Consider the following 27200-nt stretch of genomic DNA (forward strand, 5'->3'; position numbering starts at 1 on the left):
CTCACCAGCCTTTCCTGAGTCTTCAGGAACAGACATTAAGATGGTGATGAAAGTCAGTTTGTTGGGATCTGGACACTTGGCTGTTTATCCGCTGACAGGAGAGCCCTTAGGGGAAACACTTACATCAGAGCCCCAGGGACAGCTGTCTCCACCAGCCGTGCCTCCTCCCAAATGGCCAAGATCTAGTCCTCAAGTTCATCCATGCACCACGCCTCCCCTCAGCCTTTCCCCACTGTTTCCTCTCCTGCACTCCTCACATGCTCAGATCTTCACTTCTCACTGAGTGTTCATTTTTAGGATGTTTTACAACAAAAGTCTTTCCCAGTAAAACCAGCTTTTCCACAGTCCTGTTTTAATACCTACACTGCCATTAAATATTGAGCTAATAGATATTAATGTGATGTTCAATCTTCGGTATCAATGCATAAATTTTTACATAAACATGATTTACAAATTTTTGTTTTTCTTGTGAGGATGAGTTTATTTATATTTATCTCTGGACTAGTTGTACCAGTCATATTTTTGGGTCATTGATAATATCTCCACTTTTTTCTAAGGGTACAAAAATATCCATGTACAGTTGGTAGATCACCTATGATTCTTAATATTTGTGTCACACTTTGTTTCATTCACCGACCTAGAGTATCATTCCATTTACTGCTTAGTCACCAAAAATACACATTTATTTTTGGTGAGAAAATAAATGTGAAAAGGTGCTAATGTTTTTGTATATTCTTCTAAAGTAATTTTATTTACTCATCCTGAAATCTTGTGGGCTTCCCAGTGGCTCAGATGGTTAAAAAATCTTCCAGCAATGCAGGACACCCAGGTTTGATCCCTGGATTGGGAAGATTTCCTGGAGAAGGGAATGGCAACCCATTCAGTAGTCTTAAAAACTGGAGTCATGCTGATGTATGCCAAAACCAATACAATATTGTAAAGGAATTAACCTCCAGTTAAAATAAATAAAAAATTTTAATGTAAATTTATTTATTTTAATTGGAGGTTAATTCCTTTACAATATTGTATTGGTTTTGCCATACATCAACATGAATCTGCCACAAGTATACACGGGTTCCCCATCCTGAACCCACCTCCCTACTCCCTCCCTGTACCATCCCTCTGAGTCTTCCCAGTGCACCAGTCCCAAGCATCCAGTATCATGCATTGAACCTGGACTGGCGATTCATTTCATATATGATATTTTACATGTTTCAGTGCCATTCTCCCAAATCATCCCACCCTTGCCCTCTCCCACAGAGTCCAAAAGACTGTTCTATACATCTGTGTCTCTTTTGCTCTCTCATATACAGGGTTATCGTTACCATCTTTCTAAATTCCAAATATATGCATTAGTATACTGTATTGGTGTTTTTCTTTCTGGCTTACTTCACTCTGTATAATAGGCTCCAGTTTCATCCACCTCACTAGAACTGATTCAAATGTATTCTTTTTAATGGCTGAGTAATACTCCATTGAGGAGAAGGCAATGGCAACACACTCCAGTACTCTTGCCTGGAAAATCCCATGGATGGAGGAGCCTGGTGGACTGCAGTCCATGGGGTCGCTAAGAGTCAGACAAGACTGAGCAACTTCACTTTCACTTTTCACTTTCATGCATTGGAGAAGGAAATGGCAACCCACTCCAATGTTCTTGCCTGGAGAATCCCTGGGATGGCATAGCGTGGTGGGCTGCCGTCTATGGGATTGCACAGAGTTGGACACGACTGCAGCAACTTAGCAGCAGCAGCAATACTCCATTGTGTATATGCACCACAGCTTTCTCATCCATTCATCTGCTGATGGACATCTAGGTTGTTTCTATGTCCTGGCTATTATAAACAGTGCTGCGATGAACATTGGGGTACATGTGTCTCTTTCAATTCCGGTTTCCTTGTTGTGTATGCCCAGCAATGGGATTGCAATGGGATTGCTGGGCATAAGGCAGTTCTATTTCCAGTTTTTTAAGGAATCTCCACACTCTTCTCCATAGTGGCTGTACTAGTTTGCATTCCCACCAACAGTGGAAGAGGGTTCCCTTTTCTCCACACCTTCTCCAGCATTTATTGCTTATAGACTTTTGGGTCGCAGCCATTCTGACTGGCGTGAAATGGTACCTCATTGTGGTTTTGATTTGCATTTCTCTGATAGTGAGTGATGTTGAGCATCTTTTCATGCGTTTGTTAGCCATATGTATGTCTTCTTTGGAGAAACGTCTATTTAGTTCTTTGGCCTATTTTTTGATTGAGTCATTTATTTTCCTGGAGTTGAGCTGCAGAAGTTGATTGTATATTATATTTAAAAAATAAAACTGGAGAATTCCAAGCACAGAGGAGCCTGTTGGGCTACTGTCCATGGGGTCACAAACAGTTGGACACAACTGAGCAACTTACACATCCTGAATGCACACATGAAATTTTTAAACTTAGAAATAACTTTATATTCCACAAATTATGTAAGTACTATTGTCAATGGCTTACCTGGTGGCTTCGCAGTAAAGAATCTACCTGTAAAGCAGGAGACAAGGGTTTGATCCCTGGATCAGAAAGATCCCCTGAAGGAGGAAAGGGCAACCCACTCCAGTATTCTTGCCTGGGAAATTCCATGGACAGAGACTGACAGGCTACAGTCCATGGGGCCACAAGTGTCAGACTCAGTTTAGCCACTAAACCACCACCCCCACTTTCGTACATTACTTTTTCCAAGACACAGAAAGACAGTTATCTCACCTTTTAAAAACAAACTGTTTTGATATAAATACACACAATTTTTCATAAACCACTTCTAAGTCCTATAACTCTACCTTTTATTTGTTTGGTCAGACACTCCCTCTGTTTCTCTAGTGTGCAGTGTCCCTCACTGAGATGAATAAAAAAAGAAACCTGACTTTGTTGAACTGCAGATTTATTTCTGAAATTCTTACACTGATAGGAAAGCACAGAGTCACTAAACTCCAAACTCCCAGACCAGTCAGAATTCTACCCTTGTTTAGTTGTTTTTGATGGCTAAGCATTGCCATGGGCACTATGGTCTTGTACAATACTTTAAGACATACGGGGGGGTGGGGGGGGGTGGGGAATCATTATTTTTTGATGAAATAGACTTTATAAAACAAGCTCTGCTAGATAAAAATTTCTGTTAAATTTGAATCACACTGGTATGTTAATTTAACAAATTTTCATTTAATTGTTTCCAGTGTAATAAAACACATAAATGATCCTAGTAATAATAAGTCATATTTTCTTATTACTTCATAGATATTCAACCTGGTCAGAAACAACTTAAGTATAAATTCTTTTTACTCTCAAGAATCTATCCTATATGAAAAATATTCTCTTGAAATTTTTTTCAGTGCAGTTCAGTCGCTCAGTCGTGTCCGACTCTTTGCGATCCCATGAATCGCAGAACGCCAAGCCTCCCTGTCCATCACCAACACCCGGAGTTCACTCAGACTCACGTCCATCGAGTCCGTGGTGCCATCCAGCCATCTCATCCTCGGTCATCCTCTTCTCCTCCTGTCCCCAATCCCTCCCAGCATCAGAGTCTTTTCTAATGAGTCAATTCTTAGCATGAGGTAGCCAAAGTACTGGAGCTTCAGCTTTAGCATCATTCCTTCCCAAGAAATCCCAGGGTTGATCTCCTTCAGAATGGACTGGTTGGATCTCCTTGCAGTCCAAGGGACTCTCAAGAGTCTTCTCCAACACCACAGCTCAAATCATCAATTCTTCGGCACTCAGCCTTCTTCATGCATGTGTTTTTTAGAAGTATGTTGTTTAACCTGTAAATATTTGGATATTTTCAAGCTTTCTGTCATTGATTTCTGGTCTGAGAATATACTTTATCAGATTGATATTTTTAAAATATGTTAAGGTGTGCTTTACAGCCCAGAATGAGGTCTTCTTGTTTGTTGTTCAGTCACTATGTCACATCCAACACTGTGACCCCATGAACTGCAGCATATCAGGCTTCCCTATCCTTTTCTATCTCCCTCAGCTTGCTCAAACTTATGTCCATTGAGTCGGTGATGTCATCCAACCATCTCCTCCTCTGTCACCCCCTTCTCCTCTTGCCCTCATTCTTTCTAGCATCAGGGTCTTTTCCAAATGAGTTGGTTCTTCACATCAGGTGGCCAAAGTACTGGAGCTTCAGCTTCAGCATTAGTCATTCCAATGAATATTCAGGGTTGATTTCCTTTAGGATTGACTGGCTTGATCTCCTTGCAGTCCAAGGGACTCTCAAGAGTCTTCTCCAACACCACAGTTCAAAAGCATCAATTTTACAGCACTCAGCCTTCTTTATAGTCCAACTCTCACATCCACGCATGACTACTGGAAAAGCCATAGCTCTGATTACACAGACCTTGCAAAGTGATATCTCTGCTTTTTAAAACACTGTCCAGGTTGTCATAGCTTTTTTTCCAAGAAGCAAGCATCTTCTAATTTCATGGCTGCAGTCACTGTCTGCAGTGATTTTGGAGTCCAAGAAAATGAAATCTGACATTGTTTCCACTTTTTCCCCATCTATTTGCCATGAAGTGATGGGATCAGATGCCATGATCTTAGTTTTTTGAATGTTGAGTTTTAAGCCAGCTCTTTCACTCTCCACTTCCACCCTCGTCAAGAAGCTCTTCTTCACTTTCTTCTTTACTTTCTGCCATTAAAGTGATATCATCTGAATATCTGAGGTTCTTGGTATTTCTCCAAGCAATCTTGATTTCAGCTTGTGAGTCATCCAGCCCAGAGTTCTGTATGATGTACTCTGCATATAAGTTAAATAAGCAGGGTGGCAATATACAGCCTTGACTTATACTTTTCCCAGTTTTGAACCAGTCTGTTGTTCCATGTCCAGTTGGTTTCTCAGGAGGCAAGCAAGGTGGTATGGTATTCTCATCTCTTCAAGAATATTCCTCAGTTTATTGTGATCCACACAGTCAAAGGCTTTAGCATAGTCAATGAAGCAGAAGTACAGTTGTTGTTGTTTTTTTAATTTCCTTGCTTTTTCTATGATCTAGTGAATGTTGGCAATTTCATCTCTGGTTCCTCTACCTCTTCTAAATACAACCTGTAGAATGAAGTCTAGTCCAGTGAATATTCTAGGTGAACTTGAAAATGATCTTTGTTCTGCTGTGATTGAAGATAGTACTCTACAAATGTCTATTAGAACATGTTAGTTCATAGTTTTGTTATATTAACTATATCTTTATGGATGTTCTGCCTGCCAGATCTATCAATACTGAAAGAAGGGTGATAAAGTTTCCAACTACATAATGGATTTGTCTCTATCTCCATGCAGTTCTATTTGGTTTTGGCTCACATAATTTGACTTCTACTGTCAGGCATATACACACTTCAATTGTTGTGTCTTCTTGGAGAATCAATAATTCTATCCTTCATAATGCACTTCTTTCCCCCTGAAAATTTTCACTGTTCTGAGATACGCTTTATCTCAAGTTAGTGTTTGCAAGGTATGTCTTACTCTATCATATTATTTTTAACCCATCTGATTCTTTACAGTTAAGATAAATTTCTTATAGACAACATATAGTTGAATTTTTCTTTATTGTGGTAAAACACACATACACGAAACATGAAATCTACCATCTTAGAATTTTAAATACACAGTACAGCATCATTAACTCTAAGCACAATGTTGTTCAAGAGACCTCTCAGAACCTTTTCATCTTGTATGACTGAGTCTATAGCCCACTGAACAGCAATTCTCTATTTCCCTCTCTCCCCAGTGCCTAGCAACCACCATTCTACTCTCTGCTTCTATGAGTTTGACTATTTAGACACCTCATGTAAGTGGAATCCTGCAGTATTAGTCCTCCTATGACTAGCTTATTCCACTTAGTATGGTGTCCTTGAGGTCTATTTATGTTTTGGCAAATGATAAAATTTTACTCTTTCTCATGGATAAATATTGCACCTAGATGTGTGTGTGTGATACTACATCTTTTTATCTATTCACTGGTACCTGGATAATTATGTTGTTTCCGTATGTCTCCTCAAGATCCTGATTACAATTACTTTTAATAGACATCCAGAAGTGGATTTGCTGGATCGTGTAATAGTTCTATTTTTAATTTTTAATTTTTTGAGGAAATTTAGTACTGCTTTTCACAGTAGCTGAACCAATTTACATTTCTACCAACAAACAGTGCACAAGGTTTCCCTTTTTTCCACATCCTACACAAGCTTGCTTTCTCTTTTTTATTAAAATAGCCTATTTCTATAAAATAGCTCTCTCCTTTCTTTTTTAAAAAAACAAGTGTGAAATGATTAATAATTTTGGTCTTGATTTTCATTCCCTGATGATTTGTGATGTTGAGAAATTTTCATGTTCTTTTTGATTCTTTGTAAGTCTTTTTTCTTCTGACTCTGACCCCATGTATATGTTTATTTTTTTAATATAAATTTATTTATTTACAATATTGTATTAGTTTTGCCATACATCAACATGAATCCACCACGGGTGTATACGTGTTCCCCATCCTGCACCTCCCTCCCACCTCCTTCCCCATACCAGCCCCAAGCATCCTGTATCATGCAGGCAGTTTGGATGTTTTTGCTATGGAGCTGTATGAGTTCCCTACATATATATTTTGGATAATAACCCTTACAAGATATGTGTTCTGCAAATATATTCTCTCATTCCATACTTTGCATGTTTATTTCATAAATTGTTCCTTTTGCTGTGCAAAACATTTGAGTTAGATGTAGTCTCACTTGTTGATTTTTGTTTTTGTTGTTTGTGCTTTTGTGTCATACATAAAAAATTATGGCCAAGATAAACTCAAGATATTTTTTCCTTTAGGACTTTAATGGCTTGGAGTCTGAGTTTAGGTCTTTAATCCATTTTGAGAGGCTTGTGTGTGTGTGTGTGTGTGTGTGTGTGTGTGTGTGTGTGTGATGTATGATGGGCATCCAATTTCATTTTTTTCCTGATTACCCAGTTTTCCTAATATTATTTGTTAAACAGACTATCTTTCTCTGTTGAGCATTCTTGACCATAGTTAACCAGATATGTAAAAGCTTATTTCTGGGCTCCATTCTGCTCCATTGGTTTGTCTGTTTTTATGACACCTCCTGCGAAGAGTTGACTCATTGGAAAAGACTCTGATGCTGGGAAGGATTGGGGGCAGGAGGAGAAGTGGATGACAGAGGATGAGATGGCTAGATGGCGTCACTGACTTGATGGATGTGAGTCTGAGTAAACTCCGGGAGTTGGTGATGGACAGGGAGGCCTGGCATGCTGTGATTCATGGGGTCACAAAGAGTCGGACATGACTGAATGACTGAACTGAACTGAACTGAACTGATGCCAATCCCATACTGTTCTGATCAATACAGCTTGGTAACAGTGTTTAAAATAACTACAGAATTATAGGTAGTTGTAAAAAACAATATAAAGAGTAGCCCCTCATACAATTCACCTAATTTTACCCAAGAGTAACATCTTGCATAACTATAGTAGAATATCTAAACAAAAAATGACATTAATAAAATCCACATATTTTATTTAGACGTTAAAAATTTTACATGCACTTATTTCAAGGGAGTGGTTCTAGACAATTTTATCATATGTATAGGTTTTTATAAGCATCAGCACAATCAACAGAGTGTTCCTGTTGGGCTCCACAGGCTTTTGAGACCTGTGCTTGCCCAGATTTAAGATGGAAAAAAAGAGGACTTCCCTGATAGCTCAGTTGGTGAGGAATCCACCTGCAATGCAGGAGACCTGGTTCCATTCCTGGGTTGGGAAGATCTACTGGAGAAGGGTTAGGCTACCCACTCCAGTATTCTTGGACTTCCCTTATGACTTAGCTGGTAAAGAATCTGTCTGCAATGTGGGAGACCTGGGTTTGATCCCTGGGCTGGGAAGATCCCCTAGAGAAGGGAAAAGCTACCCACTCCAGTATTCTGGCCTGGAGAATTCCATGGACTGTATAGTCCATGGGGTCCCAAAGAGTCAGACATGACTGAGTAACTTTCACACACACACACACACACACACACACACACACACACACACACACACACAAAAGATGGAAGAAAGAGTCCAGAGTCAGCAACAGAGACGTCAATGGTATAATGGATGGGGGACTTAAATGTCTGAGGCAAGTTCCTTGCATGACACCCAGGGTAAGTGGGGGTGACAGGAAGAACATGGTGGCAAACTTTGCTCCCCGGAGAAGGGGAGATTACTAGTTAGAGGGGAATTGACATCAGGTGGGCTCATTAGTTACCAGGAAGCCAGTAAATGGGGCATGTCCCCTCACTGTCCCTTTGATAAGAACAACAACTATCTGCAGTCTGGGGAAAGTACGTAGGAAGGTCAGTTATATGAGTAGGGTGTAGCCAAAGAGTCACTGGTTGGGCAGGGGATGTACAGAGAATGGAGGAGACTGACATGGCATCTTGCTGGAGACCCAGAAATTAGATTCATTTCCCAGTGAGGTCAGTGTTGTGGCTCAGCCCTCGAAAAAATTTCCGTTTACTAGGACTGGGGAGGAAATGTAAGGCATCTAACAGTCACAATACAGGAGACCGCATGACAAGCAAAATACAAGCAGTAATCACATCTGAGATAATACTACACTCACCTATGGTTTTTTTGTCCTGGTCTGCAGTAATAGTCAGAAAATTCAAGTTTTCAGTAAAACAGGAACATTTACAAAATCATGATTTATAAGAGCCACCTCTGAACCACAGCTACTCCGTTCTGAATTTCAAATGAGTTCCCTTCCTCAGTGACCAAACCAGCTGTACAATGCCTGTCTGAAAGGCCACAAAACAGGATGCTCTGGTCAGCAAAATTTAAGTTAAACTATGCAGAAGCCAGAATGACTTTCCCAGACCTCAGTAGGGCAGAGGATTCCACCATTCCCCCTTTTGACTAAAAACCTTCCAATAGAAAACACTTCTGATCAGAATATTAATTCAGAGATGCTGGGGTGCTGACTGCTACACCAGGTTCAGATCATGTTCATCTGTGCTAAACCTCCGTTATATTTACCCACTCATTCACGTTGGGGGAAAACTAATCAGAATGCGTGAGGCCGAGACATATGTTAATGAGGAAACACTTTAGAGGCCATACATTTGTTTTAACTTTTTATTTTGTGTTGATGTATAGCCGATTAATAATGCTGTGATAGTTTCAAGTGAACAGTGAAGGGACTCAGTCATACATATACATGTATCCATTATCCCCCAAATTCCCCTCCCATCCAGGCTGCCACATAACACTGAACAGACTTCCCTGAGTTATACAGTAGGTCCTTGTTAGTTATCCACTGTAAATATAGAAGTGTCTACAAGTCGATCCCAAACTCCCTAACTATCCCTTCTCCCCATCCATCCCCCCAGAAATCATAAATTTGTTCTCTAAGTCTGTGAGTCTCTGTTTTGTATATAAGTTCATTTGTGTCATTTCTTTTTAGATTTCACATATAAAGAATGTCAGACGATATTTCTCCTCTGAAATTACCTCACTCACTATGACAATCTCTAGGTCCATCCACATTGCTGCAAATGGCATTCTTTCATTCCTTGTAATGGTTGAGTAATAGGTACATATCACATTTTCTTTATCCATTCCTCTGTTGATGGACATTTAGGTTTCGTCCATGTCTTGGCTATTGTAAACAGTGCTGCAATGAACATTGGGGTGCATGCTTTCTTTCGGATGTTTTTCTCCAGATATACGCCCAGCAGTGGGATTGCAGGGTCATATGGTCACTGTATTTTTAGTTTTTTAAGGAACTTCCATACTATTCTTTATAGTGACTATACCTATTTACATTCCCACCAATAGTTTACATGGGTTCCTTTCTTTCCACACCCTCTCTAGCATTTATTATTTGTAGAGTATTCTCATGATAGCCATTCTGACTGGTGTGAGGTAATATCTCATCTTAGTTTTGATTTGCATTTCTCTAGTAATTAGTAATGTTGAGCATCTTTTCATGTGTTATACATTTTATGCCATACACAGCAGCAACAGCAAGTCTCATGTTCCTTTGAGGTGAAACAGTTTTTTGAGTGTGCTCAGAATCAGGGTGACCTTAAGCTTTGTGAGGGTTTCACAAGGTGCTAGAACCTTGTGAAACATTGGTGAACGAGTTAGCTTAATCAAGAAGTTCCAATCAAAGATGTGGAAAATCATCTCTCTTGCCCACATTGGTTTAACATTACAAATATAATTGATAGTGAAGATTTAAAGTGTGAAACCACCAGGTAAACCTCTCCTCAATCATTAATAACTTTGGTGCTTCCTCAGGATTGCTGAGGAAGAGGGTTTTCTCATTCTATGGAAGTTCATTGAGATGGTATTGAGTTTGGGGCTACTCAGATCTTTGTGGTCTCTTAAACATGCTTTTCTGATGCTACTGGTGCAAATTCATTAGAATAAAATGTTTTTCTTTCCAGAAAATTTTTTCAAATATTTGTCAAATGTAAACTGTATATTTATAAAGTATACAATCAGATGATTTGATATATAAATATATCAAATATACATATATATATAGCAAAATAATACAATCAAGTTAATGAACATATTCATCACCCTTGTCATAGGTGGAACTTGTGTATGTATATGTGTATGAGTGTGTGTGGTGAGAAAACATAATATCAACTCTCAAGTTAACAAATTTCAAATATACAATATAGGATTATTAAATATAGAAACAATGCTATCCATTAGGCTCCAGAAGTTATACACCCTGCCCAACTGACAAATTGTACCCTTTTTATATGATTGTCCAAGGATGTCACGAGATGTCTCAAAGAGTGGAAAACTCAGTCAGGAATGGTTGAAGAAATTCAAAACCAGAAATCAGTACTCATTTCATCTTTTACCAAATCAAGCTAATGACATGAAGGATACATGATTTAGAAGTCCACAGGCTCTATGAAGGACACACCATGCTCAGTCAAACATGGTACTACTTTCTGTTGCTTTGACAGCAGAAGATGTAAACTCTGAAATCTACCTTGTGACCTCCCCTGGAAACAGAATTCACTGAGACATTTATGTTTCAGTTTATCAATAGTGTTTCCATTTACCACATCTGTAGTCCATATCATGAACAGCTAGAGATGATGAAAAGTCTGTTCCTCCTTTGGAGTTATTTCTGCTTTGGAAAAAATATGTGAGCCACCTGCTCCCGGATTTGCTTGGTCTTGATCCCATAAATGATAGGGTTCAGCATAGGTGGAGCCAGAATGCAGACATTAGCCAACAGGATGTGAATATGAGGTGGAATGTGACGACCAAACCTCTGAGTCAGGATCGTGAAGATGGCAGGTCCATAAAAGAGAATGATAATGCAGACATGAGAGCCACATGTGTTGAGAGCCTTGTGGCGAGCATCTCGGGAAGACATGTGGAAGACAGCATGGAGAATCAGCACATAGGAAACAAAAATTAGCAGGGCATCTAAAGCCACTGTTGACATTAGGACAAAGAGTCCATACCAGATGTTCACTCGAATGTCATTACAAGCATATTTGGCCAAGCCAATGTGTTCACAAAAGGTGTGGGGTATGATATTATTTTGGCAGAAATTCAATCTTTTCAAAAGGAATACTATGGGGAAAATTGTACAATAACTTCTCAGAAAGATGGTAACTCCTATTTTCCCAATCAATGTGTGTGTAAGAATAGTGCTGTATCTCAGTGGAAAGCATATGGCAATGTAGCGGTCAAATGCCATCACCAGCAAGATCCCTGACTCAGACATGAAAGTGCTGTGTGTGATGAAGAACTGAGTGATGCAGCGATCCAGGGAGATCTCCCCAGCATGGAACCAGAAGATGGCCAAGGCCTGAGGGACTGTGCATGTAGAGAGGACAATGTCTGCTCCAGCCAGCATGCAGAGGAAAAGGTACATGGGTTCATGAAGGTTGCGCTTTGTGAGGATAATGCAGATGACCAGACTGTTTCCAAAGAGGGCAATAGCATAGGAAATGAAGAAGGGGATGGAGATCCATATGTGCTGGTCCTCAAGGCCAGGGATGCCCAGCAAGCGGAAGACTGTGTGGCTAACACCAGTGTGATTTAAAGTCATCATGTCTAGAAATACCACTAAATACATCACTTCTTATTCACATACAGAGATAAAAACACAGGTTTTCCTAATCTCGGTGAAAGCAGCAGGAGATTTTGGCATATTCCATACTTCTGCCTTCTTTGAACATGCAAATAATAAGACATATATAAAGGTGAATAGAATATGTTCTGTAGCCTCAAATGCTACTCTAGTTAAAGGAGATACAGGTTTCCAACTAGTCAAATAAAAAGATACTGCTGTATGTCTTTTCCTACCAACAGATGGGTATCAATATACAGCAGGGACCATGGTACATCTCTGGGGAGGCAGTAGCAAGATTGTAATTGAACTTGACGTTGAGGAGTTTATCATATAGCAGAGAAAGAAAAGAAAAAGATGTATTCTTGAAACATTTTCAGTCAGGGTGGCTTAGGCATAGAGAATACTGGAGAAGGTATGGGAGGATTTGTACAGGCAGATTTTTCCTGATTGTGAAGGACATTGATCACAACTTTACACTTAGACTCAACCATTTACATGGGGACCAGCCATTAGATGTCATGAAGTTATCCATTTAGAACAGTTGATCTAGTTTTTAAAATTATCTGTGGAGGTTTACTGAAACAGTAGTTGATGAGACAGGATTCTAAGTGGCCAATGGTGTTCCTGGAGTAAAATGGATCTGAACCTAATGCTCAAGGAGGAATTAAACTAATATCTATTATGCAACTGCTTTATGCCAGCAGCTGGGGTCATCACTTGGTATATGGTACTTTATATATTTTTGCACTACAATGTTGACTATCTATTCAAGGAACTGGATATTATCTCCATTTCACTCTTAAAGAATATGAGGCTCATCAAATGTGAATTATTTGCCAAATACTCCAAGGAAATAATTAATAGGTATGAGATTTGAAAATTGTGTGTTTACCACATATAGGAGCCTCACTTGTGAAGAGGGTCAAAAGGCCTTAAGAGGTGCCATTGACAAGGCCTATGTGCCTGAGGTGAGGCACTCCTCCAGCTCACATCTTAGAAAACTAAGTGTAGAAATGACTGAAATTGAAAAAAGAAAGGTATCTCTTCTCAGAATGAGGAGGGAGGGCTGCATGATATTTAAAGTCTTTTTGCATGCAGAAATTGAACATTTGTTTCTTAGTACACTTTGATTCATTAATTAACTCAGTTATTCAGGTAATATATTTTGAGCAAAAAAATATTTTCAGGCACCATATAACTAACCAGGGATAGAGGGGAGAAATGGAAATTTTTGGACTCTTATAATATATACTTACGGTTTAAAGAGGGGCAAATTGTAAATAGACAGGTTTTAAGAATTGGAGACAGATGTGAATTCCTTCTATTGAATGAGTACCTTAAAATATTTGTCTCTTAAGATTGATCTTATACTCACTATAAACACTATATTTTCTACTCCAGTTACCCTCGATGCTTCTAATTTTCCTATTTGGGGAGGAAAATCAACTCCTATAATCATGGGTGGGTGCTGAGAGAAAACGTTCTGTCACTAAACTGATCACTCATCAGTTGGCCTTGGGTCTAAAACTGTTGGGCTTCCCAGGTGGCTCTAGTGGTAAAGAATCTGCTTGCTAATGTGGGAGATGTAAGATATGTGGGGTTCAATCCCTCAGTCAGGAAGATATCCTGGAGGAGGGCATGGTTACTTCAGTATTCTTGCCTGGAGAATCCCCATGGACAGAGAATCCGGCAGGCTAGAGTCCATAGAGTCACAAAGAGTCAGACATGACTGAAGCAACTTAGCATGTACACTGAAACTGTTTCCCATTGAGCACATGCTCCCCTCTGAGAATTCTCTCCAGTGAGGGCAGCCTGTCTCTTGCAGGAAGTGGAAAATCAGAAGGCAAGGGGAGAGCACCAAATAGAAACTTGTGAGTCCCACAGCCTGATTTAAAAAAAAAAAAGGAAAATAGATAAAGGCAAAAAGAAAGAAGCCAGGAAAGACAAATCAACAAGGTAGGGCTTCAGCGGAAAGTGAAGGGCGCTCAGTTGTGTCCAACTCTTTGTGACCCCATGGACTATATAGTCCATGGAAGTCTCCAGGCCAGAATATTAGACTGGGTAGCCTTTCCCTTCTCCAGCAGATCTTCCTGACCTAGGAATTGAACCGGGCTCTCCCGCATTGCAGGCAGATTCTTTACCGAGTTATCAGGGAAGCCCTAGAGTATTACAAAAGTTCACCACAGCCAGGAAGTGGAGACAGGGACTAAGAGGGAAATATTTAAAATCAGAGCCATAGAAAGAAGCCAGAAAGCTAGGGTTAGGGAATTTCCCTATGGGGCTGGTGTCCCAATGGAGTGACTTCACTCTGAAACAAGTTAATTCTTAACATCCTACTCAAATGCCTCCTCCTATTTCTCACACACAGGCAAGTCTCCCTGGTAGCTCCCCAAAGCCCCTTCCCACACCCTGCCTGGGGAAATCCCACACAGATCCTTGTCATTTTCAACATCTTTCTCATATTTTGCCGAGTGATCTACAGTAAGTCCATTTGTTTTCTATTTCTCATGCCAAGCCTAATGCTATGGCACCTGTTATCTAATGAATGATATCTCCTTTTCTGAGGCAGAGAAAAGGCAGAGGAGCCAGAGATCAAATTGCCAACATTCACTGGATCATCAAAAAAGCAGGGGAGTTCCAGAAAAACATATACTTCTGCTTTATTGACTATACCAAAACCTTTGACTGTGTGGATCACAACAAACTGTGGAAAATTCTTAAAGAGATGAGAATACCAGACCACCTCACCTGCCTCCTGAGAAACCTGTATGCAGGTCAAGAAGCAACAGTTAGAATCAGACATGGAACAATAGTCTGGTTCCAAATAGGGAAAGGAGTGCATCAAGGCTGTATATTGTCACCCTGTTTATTTAACTTATATGCAGAGTACATCATGAGGAATGCTGGGCTGGAAGAAGCACAAGCTGGAATCAAGGTTCCCAGGAGAATTATCAATAACCTCAGATACACAGATGACACCACACATGGCAGAAAGCAAAGAACTGAAGTTGATGAAAGTGAAGAGCAGAGTCAAAAAGCTGGCTTAAAACTCAACATTCAAAAACTAAGATCCTGGCATCTGGTCCCGTCACTTCATGGCAAATAGATGGGAAACAATGTAAACAGTAACAGACTTTATTTGGGGGCTCCAAAATCACTGCAGATGGTGACTGCAGCCATGAAATTAAAAGACACTTGCTCCATAGAAGAAAAGGCACGACCAACCTAGACAGCATATTAAAAAGCAGAGGCATTACTTTGCTGACAAAGGTCCATCTAGTCAAAGCTATGGTTTTTCCAGTAGTCATGTTTAGATGTGAGAGTTGGACTATAAAGAAAGCTGAGCACCAAAGAATTTATGCTTTGAACTGTGGTGTTGGAGAAGATTCTTGAGAGTCCCTTGGACTGCAAGATCAAACCAATCAATTCTGAAGGAAATCATTGGGAGGACTGATGCTGAAGCTGAAGCTCCAGTACTTTGGCCACCTGATGTGAAGAACCGACTCATTTGGAAAAGACCCTGATGCTGGGAAAGACTGAGGGCAAGAAGAGAAGGGGGTGACAGAGCGGGAGATGGTTGGACGCCATTACCAACCATCTCACGCCATGGACATGAGTTTGAGAAAGCTCCAGGAGTTAGTGATGGACAGGGAAGCCTGGCATGCTGCAGTCCATCGGATTACAAAGAGTCAGACATGACTGAGCGACTGAACTGAACTGATCTGCTAATTTGCTAACTTTCAGTAACTTCACCTGGTTCATATACTCTCAACCTCCCTTTCTGGACCTCACCCTTCACTTCTGCTAGAAGTACCTCTGTTTAGTATCATTCCACACATATTAACATCCTCCAAGGGTCCTGCCCCTCTAGCCTGTTTAGGACATAACACCTGCCCAGTCCTTACCTCGATCCTTAAACCATCTCTACCTGTAGATGTCTAATCACTCCCTAGCCTTAGAATGAGTCCTCAGAAACAGAAGTTCAGTTGGATATATAAGTCAGCTAGTTGCATGGCAGGATTCGGGCTGTTTATTCTCCTTGATGTGAGCCCTTGAGATCAGCACTTATCCCAGGACTCCAGGGACAGAACTGTCTCCACCAGCCTCACCCTCTTCCCAAATGTGCTGTCTCTAAGACACCTTCACATCTTCTTCACTTCCTCCTGCTCCTTTTCTCTCTCTTACTTCTTTCAGATGCTCTGATTTTTAAAAAATGGTTTATCACCTAAGCTAGTTTTTAAAAAAAAAAATCAAGGGCATATAAATTTAATGTAATAAATGCTGTTTTGACGAACTGAAATGAGGCTGTCAGTGTGAGTCTAGTGCTAAACCCTGTAGCTCAGATTCTTTTGAGTTTAGCAAGTCTCATCAACTCTGTCCCCTATGGTAACTCATCACCACTTTTCTATATTCTTATTACTGTAAAAGTAGGATGTCATTTTGTCCTTTATCTTACACTGGACATCATTTACATGTGAATTCTTCCTGTATTCTCTTCTCCTTTGAAAATTTCAAGTAAAATAATAATTGCTACTTGGCTCAACAGTGTTCATAAACACAAATGATAACCCTGAGTTTGCCTACTAATGAAAATTACCCTTAAGCTTATCTTTATTTGGTGCATTTTTTAAAAACAATATAAAGTTTTTATTTTGTATTGGGGTATAGTGGATTAACAGTTTTGTGATAGTTTCAGGTGAACAGTGAAGGGATTGTGTTCAATCTATTTTCAGTAAAAATATGAAGCTTATAATTAATATGTACCAACAATTTTTGACATTTCTTCTTCACTAAATAGCTTGAAATTGAAAATGTTAGTTGCTCAGTCATGTTGGGCTCTTTCCAACCCCATCAACTATAGCTCGCCAGGCTCCACTGTCCGTGGAATTCTCCAGGCAAGAATACTGGAGAAGCTAGCCCTTCCCCTCTCTAGGGGGTCTTCCCAACTCAGGAATTGAACCTAGGTCTCCTGAATGCAGGCAGACTTGGTATTTACCACTTGAGCCACCAGGGAAGCCCAAGAAATAGTTTACACTAAAGTTATACCCATCCTCAGTTTTTCCATGAGTTTCAAATTTCAGAAACATGAATAATGATGATTTTGCCTAATTATATGCACTTAGTGCTTAACAGACCACATGTAAATCAAAATAATTTTGACATGCTCATATTTGCCTGCCTCCTTTGGCTACACTCAAGATTTTCCTCTCTATCTTGCTTTTTTTTTTAATTTAAATTTGTTTATTTTAATTGGAGGCTAATTGCATGCTGCAATTCATGGGGTCGCAAAGAGTCGGACATGACTGAGCAACTGAACTGAACTGAATTACGTTAAAATATTGTACTGATTTTGCCATACATCAACATGAATCCACCACGGGTGTACACGTGTTCCCCATCCTGAACCCCCCTCCCACCACCCTCCTCATATCATCTCTCTGGGTCATCCCAGTGCACCAGCCCCAAGCATCCTGTATCCTGTATCGAACATAGACTGGCGATTCGTTTCTTACATGATAGTATACATGTTTTAATGCCATTCTCCCAAATCATCCCAACCTCTCCCTCTCCCACAGAGTCCAAAAGTCTGTTCTATACATCTGTGTCTCCTTTGCTGTCTTGCATACAGGGTTATCATTACCATCTTTCTATATTCCATATATATATATATGTTAGTATACTGTATTGGTGTTTTTCTTTCTGGCTTACTTCACTCTGTATAATCGGCTCCAGTTTCATCCACCTCACTAGAGCTGATTCAAATGTATTCTTTTTAATGGCTGAGTAATACTCCATTGTGTTTATGTACCACAGCTTTCTTATCCATTCGTCTGCTGATGGACATCTAGGTTGCTTCCATGTCCTGGCTATTATAAACAGTGCTGTGATGAACATTGTGGTACATGTGTCTCTTTCAATTCTGTGTGTATGCCCAGCAGTGGGATTGCTGGGTCATAAGGCAGTTCTATTTCCAGTTTTTTAAGGAATCTCCACACTGTTCTCCATAGTGCCTCACTGTTCTCCATAGTGGCTGTACTAGTTTGCATTCCCACCAACAGTGGAAGAGGGTTCCCTTTTCTCTGCACCCTCTCCAGCATTTATTGCTTGTAGACTTTTGGATAGCAGCCATTCTGACTGGCATGAAATGGTACCTCATTGTAGTTTTGATTTGCATTTCTCTGATAATGAATGATGTTGAGCATCTTTTCATGTGCTTGTTAGCCATCTGTATGTCTTCTTTGGAGAAATGTCTATTTAGTTCTTTGGCCCACTTTTTGATTGGGTCGTTCATTTTTCTGGAATTGAGCTGCAGGTGTTGCTTGTATATTTTTGAGATTAGTTGTTTGTCAGTTGCTTCATTTGCTATTATTTTCTCACATTCTGAAGGCTGTCTTTTCACCTTGCTTTTCACCTATGTTGTGCAGAAGCTTTTAAGTTTAATTAGGTCCCATTTGTTTATTTTTGCTTTTATTTCCAGTATTCTGGGAGATGGGTTTTTCCAGTAGTCATGTATGGATGTGAGAGTTGGACTGTGAAGAAGGCTGAGCACCGAAGAATTGATGCTTTTGAACTGTGGTGTTGGAGAAGACTCTTGAGAGTCCCTTGGACTGCAAGGAGATCCAACCAGTCCATTCTGAAGGAGATCAACCCTGGGATTTCTTTGGAGGAAATAATGCTAAAGCTGAAACTCCAGTACTTTGGCCACCTCATGTGAAGAGTTGACTCATTGGAAAAGACTCTGATGCTGGGAGGGATTGGGGGCAGGAGGAGAAGGGGACGACAGAGGATGAGATGGCTGGATGGCATCACTGACTCGATGGACGTGAGTCTGAGTGAACTCTGGGAGTTGGTGATGGACAGGGAGGCCTGGCGTGCTGTGATTCATGGGGTCGCAAAGAGTCGAACACAACTGAGTGACTGAACTCAACTGAACTGAAATGGGAGGTGGGTCATAGAGGACCCTGCTGTGATTTATGTTGGAGAGTGTTTTGCCTATGTTCTCCTCTAGGAGTTTTATAGTTTCTGGTCTTACGTTTAGATCTTTAATCTATTTTGAGTTTATTTTTGTGTGTGGTGTTAGAAACTGTTCTAGTTTCATTCTTTTACAAGTGGTTGACCAGTTTTCCCATCACCACTTGTTAAAGAGATTGTCTTTAATCCATTGTATATTTGTGCCTCCTTTGTCAAAGATATGGTGTCCATAGGTGCGTGGATTTATCTCTGGGCTTTCTATTTTGTTTCATTGATCTATATTTCGTCTGTGTGCCAGTACCATACTCTCTTGATGACTGTGGCTTTGTAGTAAAGCCTGAAGTCAGGCAGGTTGATTTCTCCAGTTCCATTCTTCTTTCTCAAGATTGCTTTTGCTATTTGAGGTTTTTTTGTATTTCCATACAAATTGTGAAATTATTTGTTCTAGCTCTGTGGAAAATTCCTGTGGTAGCTTGATAAGGATTGCACTGAATCTATAAATTGCTTTGGGTAGTATACACATTTTCACTATATTGATTCTTCTGATCCATGAACATGGTCTATTTCTCCATCTATTAGTGTCCTCTTTGATTTCTTTCACCAGTGTTTTATAGTTTTCTATATATAGGTCTTTAGTTTCTTTAGGTAGATATATTCCTAAGTATTTTATTCTTTTTGTTACAATGGTGAATGGAATTGTTTCCTTAATTTCTCTTTCTATTTTCTCATTATTAGCATATAAGAATGCAAGGGGTTCTGTGTGTTGATTTTATATCCTGCAACTTTATGATATTCATTAATTAGCTCTAGTAATTTTCTGGTGGAGTCTTTAGGGTTTTCTATGTAGAGGATCATGTCATCTGCAAACAGTGAGAGTTTTACTTCTTCTTTTCCAACTTGGATTCCTTTTATTTCTTTTTCTGCTCTGATTGCTGTGGCCAAAACTTCCAGAACTATGTTGAATAGTAGTTGTGAAAGTGGGCACCCTTGTCTTATTCCTGACTTTAGGGGAAATGCTTTCAATTTTTCACCATTGAGGATAATGTTTGCTGTGGGTTTGTCATATATAGCTTTTATTATGTTGAGGTATGTTCCTTCTACTCCTGCTTTCTGGAGAGTTTTTATCATAAATGGATGTTGAATTTTGTCAAAGGCTTTCTCTGCATCTATTGAGATAATCATATGGCTTTTATTTTTCAATTTGTTAATGTGGTGTATTACATTGATTGATTTGTGGATATTGAAGAATCCTTGCATCCCTGGGATAAAGCCCACTTGGTCATGATGTATGATCTTTGTAATATATTGTTGTATTCTGTTTGCTAGAATTTTGTTAAGGATTTTTGCATCTATGTTCATCAGTGATATTGGCCTGTAGTTTTCTTTTTTTGTGGCATCTTTGTCAGGTTTTGGTATTAGGGTGATGGTGGCCTCATAGAATGAATTTGGAAGTTTATCTTCCTCTGCAATTTTCTGGAAGAGTTTGAGTAGGATAGGTGTTAGCTCTTCTCTAAATTTTTGGTAGAATTCAGCTGTGAAGCCATCTGGACCTGGGCTTTTGTTTGCTGGAAGATTTCTGATTACAGTTTCAATTTCCATGCTTGTGATGGGTCTGTTAAGATTTTCTATTTCTTTCTGGTTCAGTTTTGGAAAGTTGTACTTTTCTAAGAATTTGTCCATTTCTTCCAAGTTGTCCATTTTATTGGCATATAATTGCTGATAGTAGTCTCTTATGATCCTTTGTATTTCTGTATTGTCTGTTGCGATCTCTCCATTTTCATCTCTAATTTTGTTGATTTGATTTTTCTCCCTTTGTTTCTTGATGAGTCTGGCTAATGGTTTGTCAATTTTATTGATCCTTTCAAAGAACCAGCTTTTGGCTTTCTTGATTTTTGCTATGGTCTCTTTTGTTTCTTTTGCATTTATTTCTGCCCTAATTTTTAAGATTTCTTTCCTTCTACTAACCCTGGGATTCTTCATTTCTTCCTTTTCTAGTTGCTTGAGGTGTAGAGTTAGGTTATTTATTTGACTTTTTTCTTGTTTCTTGAGGTATGCCTGTATTGCTATGAACTTTCTCCTTAGCACTGCTTTGACAGTGTCCCACGGTTTTGGGTTGTTGTGTTTTCATTTTCATTCATTTCTATGGATATTTTGATTTCTTTTTTTATTTCTTCTGTGATTTATTGGTTATTCAGCACCATATTGTTCAGCCTCCTTATGTTGGAATTTTTAATACGTTTTCTCCTGTAATTGACATCTAATCTTAATGCATTGTGGTCAGAAAAGATGCTTGGAATATTTTAATTTTTTTTGAATTTTCCAAGGCTAGACTGATGGCCCAGGATGTGATGTATCCTGGAGAAGGTTCCGTGTGCACTTGAGAAAATGGTGAAATTCATTGTTTTGGGGTAAATTGTCCTATAGATATCAATTAGGTCTAACTGATCTATTGTATCATTTAAAGTCTGTGTTTCCTTGTTAATTTTCTGTTTGGTTGATCTATCCATAGATGTGAATGGAGTATTAAATTCTCCCACTATTGTTGTGTTATTGTTAATTTCCCCTTTCATACTTGTTAGGATTTGTCTTACATATTGTGGTGCTCCTATGTTGGGTGCATATATATTTTAATTGTTATATCTTCTTCTTGGATTGAGCCTTTGATCATTATGTAGTGGCCTTCTTTGTCTCTTTTTTGCAGCCTTTGTTTTAAAGTCTATGTTATCTGATATGAGTATTACTACCCCTGCTTTCTTTTGGTCTCTATTTGCATGGAATATCTTTTTCCAGCCCTTCACTTTCAGTCTGTATGTGTCCCCTGTTCTGAGGTGGATCTCTTGTAGACAACATATATACGGGTCTTGTTTTTGTATCCATTCAGCCAGGCTTTGTCTTTTGGTTGGGGCATTCAACTCATTTACGTTTAAGGTAATTATTGATAAGTATGATCCCGTTGCCATTTACTTTATTGTTTTGGGTTCGGGTTTATACACCCTTTTTGTGTTTCCTGTCTAGAGCATATCCTTTAGCATTTGTTGGAGAGCTGAATTGGTGGTGCTGAATTCTCTCAGCTTTTGCTTGTCTATAAAGCTTTGGATTTCTCCTTCACATTTGAATGAGATCCTTGCTGGGTACAGGAATCTGGGCTGTAGGTTATTTTCTTTCATCATTTTAAGTATGTCTTGCCATTCCCTCCTGGCCTGAAGAGTTTCTATTGAAAGATCAGCTGTTATCCTTATGGGAATCCCCATGTGTGTTATTTGTTGTTTTTCCCTTGCTGCTTTTAATATTTGTTCTTTGTGTTTGATCTTTGTTAATTTGATTAATATGTATCTTGGGGTGTTTCGCCTTGGGGTTATCCTGTTTGGGACTCTCTGGGTTTCTTGGACTTGGGTGATTATTTCCTTCCCCATTTTAGGGAATTTTTCAACTATTATCTCCTCAAGTATTTTCTTGTGGTCTTTCTTTTTGTCTTCTTCTTCTGGGACTCCTATGATTCGAATGTTGGGGGTTTTAATATTGTCCTGGAGGTCTCTGAGATTGTCCTCATTTCTTTTAATTCATTTTTCTTTTTTCCTCTCTGATTCATTTATTTCTACCATTTTATCTTCTACTTCACTAATCCTATATTCTGCCTCCATTATTCTACTATTTGTTCCCTCCAGAGTGTTTTTTAACTCATCTATTGCATTATTCATTATATATTGACTCTTTTTTATTTCTTCTAGGTCCTTGTTAAACTTTTCTTACATCTTCTCAATCCTTGTCTGCAGGCTATTTATCTGATTCCATTTTGATTTCAAGATTTTGGATCATTTTCACTATCATTATTTGGAATTCTTTATCAGGTAGATTCCCTGTCTCTTCCTCTTTTGTTTGGTTTGGTGGGCATTTATCCTGTTCCTTTACCTGCTGGATATTCCTCTGTCTCTTCATTTTGTTTATATTGCTGAGTTTTGGGGTGGCCTTTCTGTATTCTGGCAGTTTGTGGAGTTCTCTTTATTGTGGAGTTTCCTCACTGCGGGTCGGGTTGTATGGGTGGCTTGTCAAGGTTTCTTGGTTAGGGAAGCTTGTGTCAGTGTTCTGGTGGGTGGAGCTGGATTTCTTCTCTCTGGAGTCCAGTGAAATGTCCAATAATGAGTTATGAGATGTCAGTGGGTTTGGAGTGACTTTGGGCAGCCTGTATATTGAAGCTCAGGGCTGTCTTCCTGTGTTGCTGGAGAATTTGCATGGTATATCTTGCTCTGGAATTTGTTGGCCCTTGGGTGGTGCTTGGTTTCAGTGTAGGTATGGAGGCATTTGATGAGCTCCTGTCAGATTAATGTTCCATGGAGTCAGGAGTTCCCTGGTATTCTCAGGATTTGGACTTAAGCCTCCTGCTTCTGGTTTTCAGTCTTATTTTTACAGTAGCCTCAAGACTTCTCCTTCTATACAGCACCATTGATAAAACATCTAGGTTAAAGATGAAAAGTTTCTCCACAGTGAGGGACATCCAGAGAGGTTCACAGAGTTACATGGAGAAGAGAAGAAGGAAGAGGGAGTAACAGGTGACCCGAGTGAGATGAAGTGGAATCAAAAGAGGAGAGAGCAAGTTAGCCAGTAATCACTTCCTTATGTGTGCTCCACAGTCTGGACCACTCAGAGATTTTCTCAGAGTTATACAGAGAAGAGAAGAGGAAAGAAGGAGACAGAGGTGGCCAGGAGGATAAAAGGGGGGAATCAAATGGAGAGACAGAGATCCAGCCAGTAATCAGTTCCCTAAGTGTTCTCCACAGCCTGGAACACACAAAGAGATTCACAGAGTTGGGTAGAGAGAGAAGGGGAGGGAGGAGACAGAGGCACCTGGTGGAGAAAAAGGAGAGTCCAAAAGGGAAGAGAGCAGTCAAGCCAGTAATCTCGCTTGCAAGTAAAAATGGATACTGAATATTGGGTTCTTCAAGACACAAAATTGATAACAAATACCAAAAAGCAAAGATTAAAAATCTAGAGTAGAGGTTGGGTTTTCAAAAATACAATATTAAAGAAAAGAAGGGAAAAAAAAAACAAAGTCACAAAAAATATAATTTGTACATATGAAATTTGCTTTAAAAAAATAGGGTCTTTTTTTGCAAACTAGGTTATAAAAATGAAAATTAAAGGAGTAATAGAGGACTTAACATTTTTAAAAAAAATTTTTTAAAGAATGATCATAAAAATAGTAAAAATATATCTAGGACTTTCTCTGGTGTTGTGGGCAGTGTGGGATCAGTTCATTTTCAGATAGTTCCTTGGTCCAGCTTATATTTCTCAAGATCTATAGGCCCCTTCCTATGTAGTCGGTACTTACTACAGGGTTTTAATCTATTGCACCTGTCACTTTTAAGGCGGTTCCCCCTGTTTTAGCTTCTTCTGTTTGCTGGTCTCTTCAGTGTCTGATTTCCACCCTGACACGAGGTGGGCGGTGGTGGACACCTTTTTTAGGCTCACTTGTTCAGTCACGCTGTGGGGAGGGAGGGACCCTACAAACAAATAACACTGGCGTGTGCTCACAGTGTCTCAGCCACACTGGGCCTACCCCTGCTTACGGAGAGTGTGCCCTCCCTGCCCACACTGCTCAGGCTCTAGGTTGCTCCGCTGGGAACCGTCCAAGGCCTGCCCTGGGCTGCATGCACCTCCCAGGTCTAAGCAGCTCAGGTTCAGGCACTTGGGTAGTTCTCAGAGGCACAGACTCAGTTGGCCTGTTTTGTGCCCTTCCCAGGTCTGAGGAGCTCAGGTGGTGAGGTGTTTGGCGAATGTGGTCACTGCAACTTATCGCCTCCCCCATCCCTGCTGCTAGGTTTTCTGAGTGTACAACCGGCACACTCAAGTGAATGTTGGCCGTCCAGAACCTCAAGAGGTCTTAGTTAGCAAAGAAGCCTGCTTGCAGTTTAGTAGATAATGTCTCTCTGGGGCTGTGATTGCCCCCTTCCAGCTCTGGCTGCCTGTCACCAGAGGGGGATGGTCTGCAGCTGGCTAGTTCTGTTCAGTCCTTTGTTCTGTGAGCAGGCCTGGTGGTGTCTTAGGTTAGGGTTTTCGCGTGGTAGCTATCCCACAGTCTGGTTTGCTAGCCCAAGCTAGTTCACTCAGATTGCCCTCGGAGAATTCAGGCCCGGTCCTTACACTAAGCAATGTAGCCCGTGCCTCCCTGCCCAGCCCCCACTTGCTAGTGGCGGGTGGAGGCATCTGCGCTGCTTCTCCCCTGAGGTTGTATTGTTGGGCTTGTAATCTGTGGGGTTTAATTATTTATTTATTTTTCCTCCCTGTTGTGTTGCCCTCTGTGCTTCCAAGGCTCGCCACAGACTCAGCAGTGAGAGTGTTTCCTGGTGATTGGAAACTTCTCTCTTTTTAAGACTCCCTTCCTGGGATGGAGCTTCGTTCCTACCTCTTTTGTCTCTTTTTTTGTCTTTTATACTTTTTCCTAGCTCCTTTCAAAGACAATGGGCTGCTTTTCTGGGTGCCTGATGTCCTCTGCTGGCATTCAGAAGTTGTTTTGTGGAATTTACTCCGCGTTTAAATGTTCTTTTGATGAATTTGTGGGGGAGAAAGTGGTCTCCCCATCCTATTCCTCCACCATCTTAGGACCGCCCCACTCAATCTTGCTTTTTAGATTGATATTCATGGGCCTAAGCATAGCTTCTTGTTTTTATGCTCCTTGAGGTTGGCTGAATCTTCGGATCTGTAAATATTTTTTAATGAGTTTGGAAATGTTCACAATTGTTTCTCCAGAAATTATTTTCAGTCCCATTCTTTCTCTTATTTTATTTGAAACCCCAGCTCCACATTAGATATTTTGACATTTTTCCCTCAGTAGAAGGGGAAGAGGGTGACAGAGGATGAGATGGTTGTGTGGCATCACCAATTCAATGAACATGAACTTGGGCAAACTCTGGGAGATGGTGAGGGACAGGGAGGCCCGGTGTGTTGCAGTTCCTGGAGTCACAAAGGGTTGGACATGACTCAGTGACTGAACAACAACAACAGCAAAGTCACCCAGGACTTGGTGCCATTGTTCATCAGAACCAAGAATATTTCACTACACAGTAGTAAGGAACTACTTTTTACAGAAGCACAGTACTCAACAAATGAATGTTTTTAGCATGAAGAAAGTTCTCATTAGGGAAAAATGCTTTTCTCCATGGAAGTAATTTGTATTCAACAATAAGAAGCCAAGGCACTCACTTTCTAATAGATTTCCCTGGTGGCTCAGACAGTAAAGAATCTGCCTGCAATGCAGGAAACCCATATTCGATCCCTGGGTCTGTAAGATTCCCTGGAGGAGGAAATGGCAGCCCACTCCAGTATTCTAGCCTGGGGAATTCCATGGACAGAGGAGCCTGACAAGCCAACTTCCATGGGGTAGCAAAGAGCCAGACACGACCTAGCAACTTTCACTTTCACTTTGTAATATGCATTCCTTACCACGAATGAGATGACACTTTTCTTTAAATTTGAAGGTTTATTTCATTTCATTACATTTAATGAGCTATTTGATTGAACAAATCATGCCAGAATTTTAGTAATAAATACAATTCATTATGCACCCTGAGTTTCTATTAAAGTTCGCACTAGGAAAGGACATCTGATCTAAAAATAAAAATATTTTGAAGTTCAAACATTCGATACAAACCTAGTTCACTTAAAAAAAAAAAAATCACATTTATACACATGCCAGAAAAGCAAAGGATTGTTAACACTATAAATGGATAAAATAGACATTATTTTTCATCTTCTGAAATATCTTTCAACACTTCACTTGTCCAGCAACCCATTATGAGCCTTGGTTTGTTGATCATTAAAATGGAGTCATTGAGGTTGACTTCTTTGCAAAGACGTGTGAACACTGAATTATTCCTTTGAAGGCAAGTCTCCACACTATTCAAACTCAAATTGAAAGGACTTTGATGCCTACTTACAGTTTGTGTTCTGTTTGCCATGAAACCTTTTTATCCTCCACTTCTTGCCTGAGTGGGATGCACCTGGAAAAAAAAATCATACAGACAGCTTTTAATATAAAAGAACCTTGAAGACCCTTCTCAGAGAAAATTCCACTAGCCCAAAAGTCTATACTAAAATTCTTACTGACAAGGGAGCTGAAAACCACCTAAGATCT

The 27200-nt window shown here is 39.9% G+C and overlaps 1 protein-coding gene across 1 annotated transcript; it reads right to left on the reverse strand.

Annotated features, from left to right (window-relative positions):
- Positions 1-11134: 11134 nt before the first annotated feature.
- On the reverse strand, positions 11135-12079 carry LOC138092201 (olfactory receptor 52B4-like). The gene has a single exon (XM_068988034.1). The coding sequence runs from the start codon at positions 12077-12079 to the stop codon at positions 11135-11137; it is 945 nt and encodes a 314-aa protein (XP_068844135.1).
- Positions 12080-27200: the final 15121 nt, after the last annotated feature.

The sequence above is a fragment of the Capricornis sumatraensis genome, chromosome 16, assembly GCF_032405125.1.
Source record: "Capricornis sumatraensis isolate serow.1 chromosome 16, serow.2, whole genome shotgun sequence".
In the NCBI taxonomy this organism is placed as follows: Eukaryota; Metazoa; Chordata; class Mammalia; order Artiodactyla; family Bovidae; genus Capricornis; species Capricornis sumatraensis.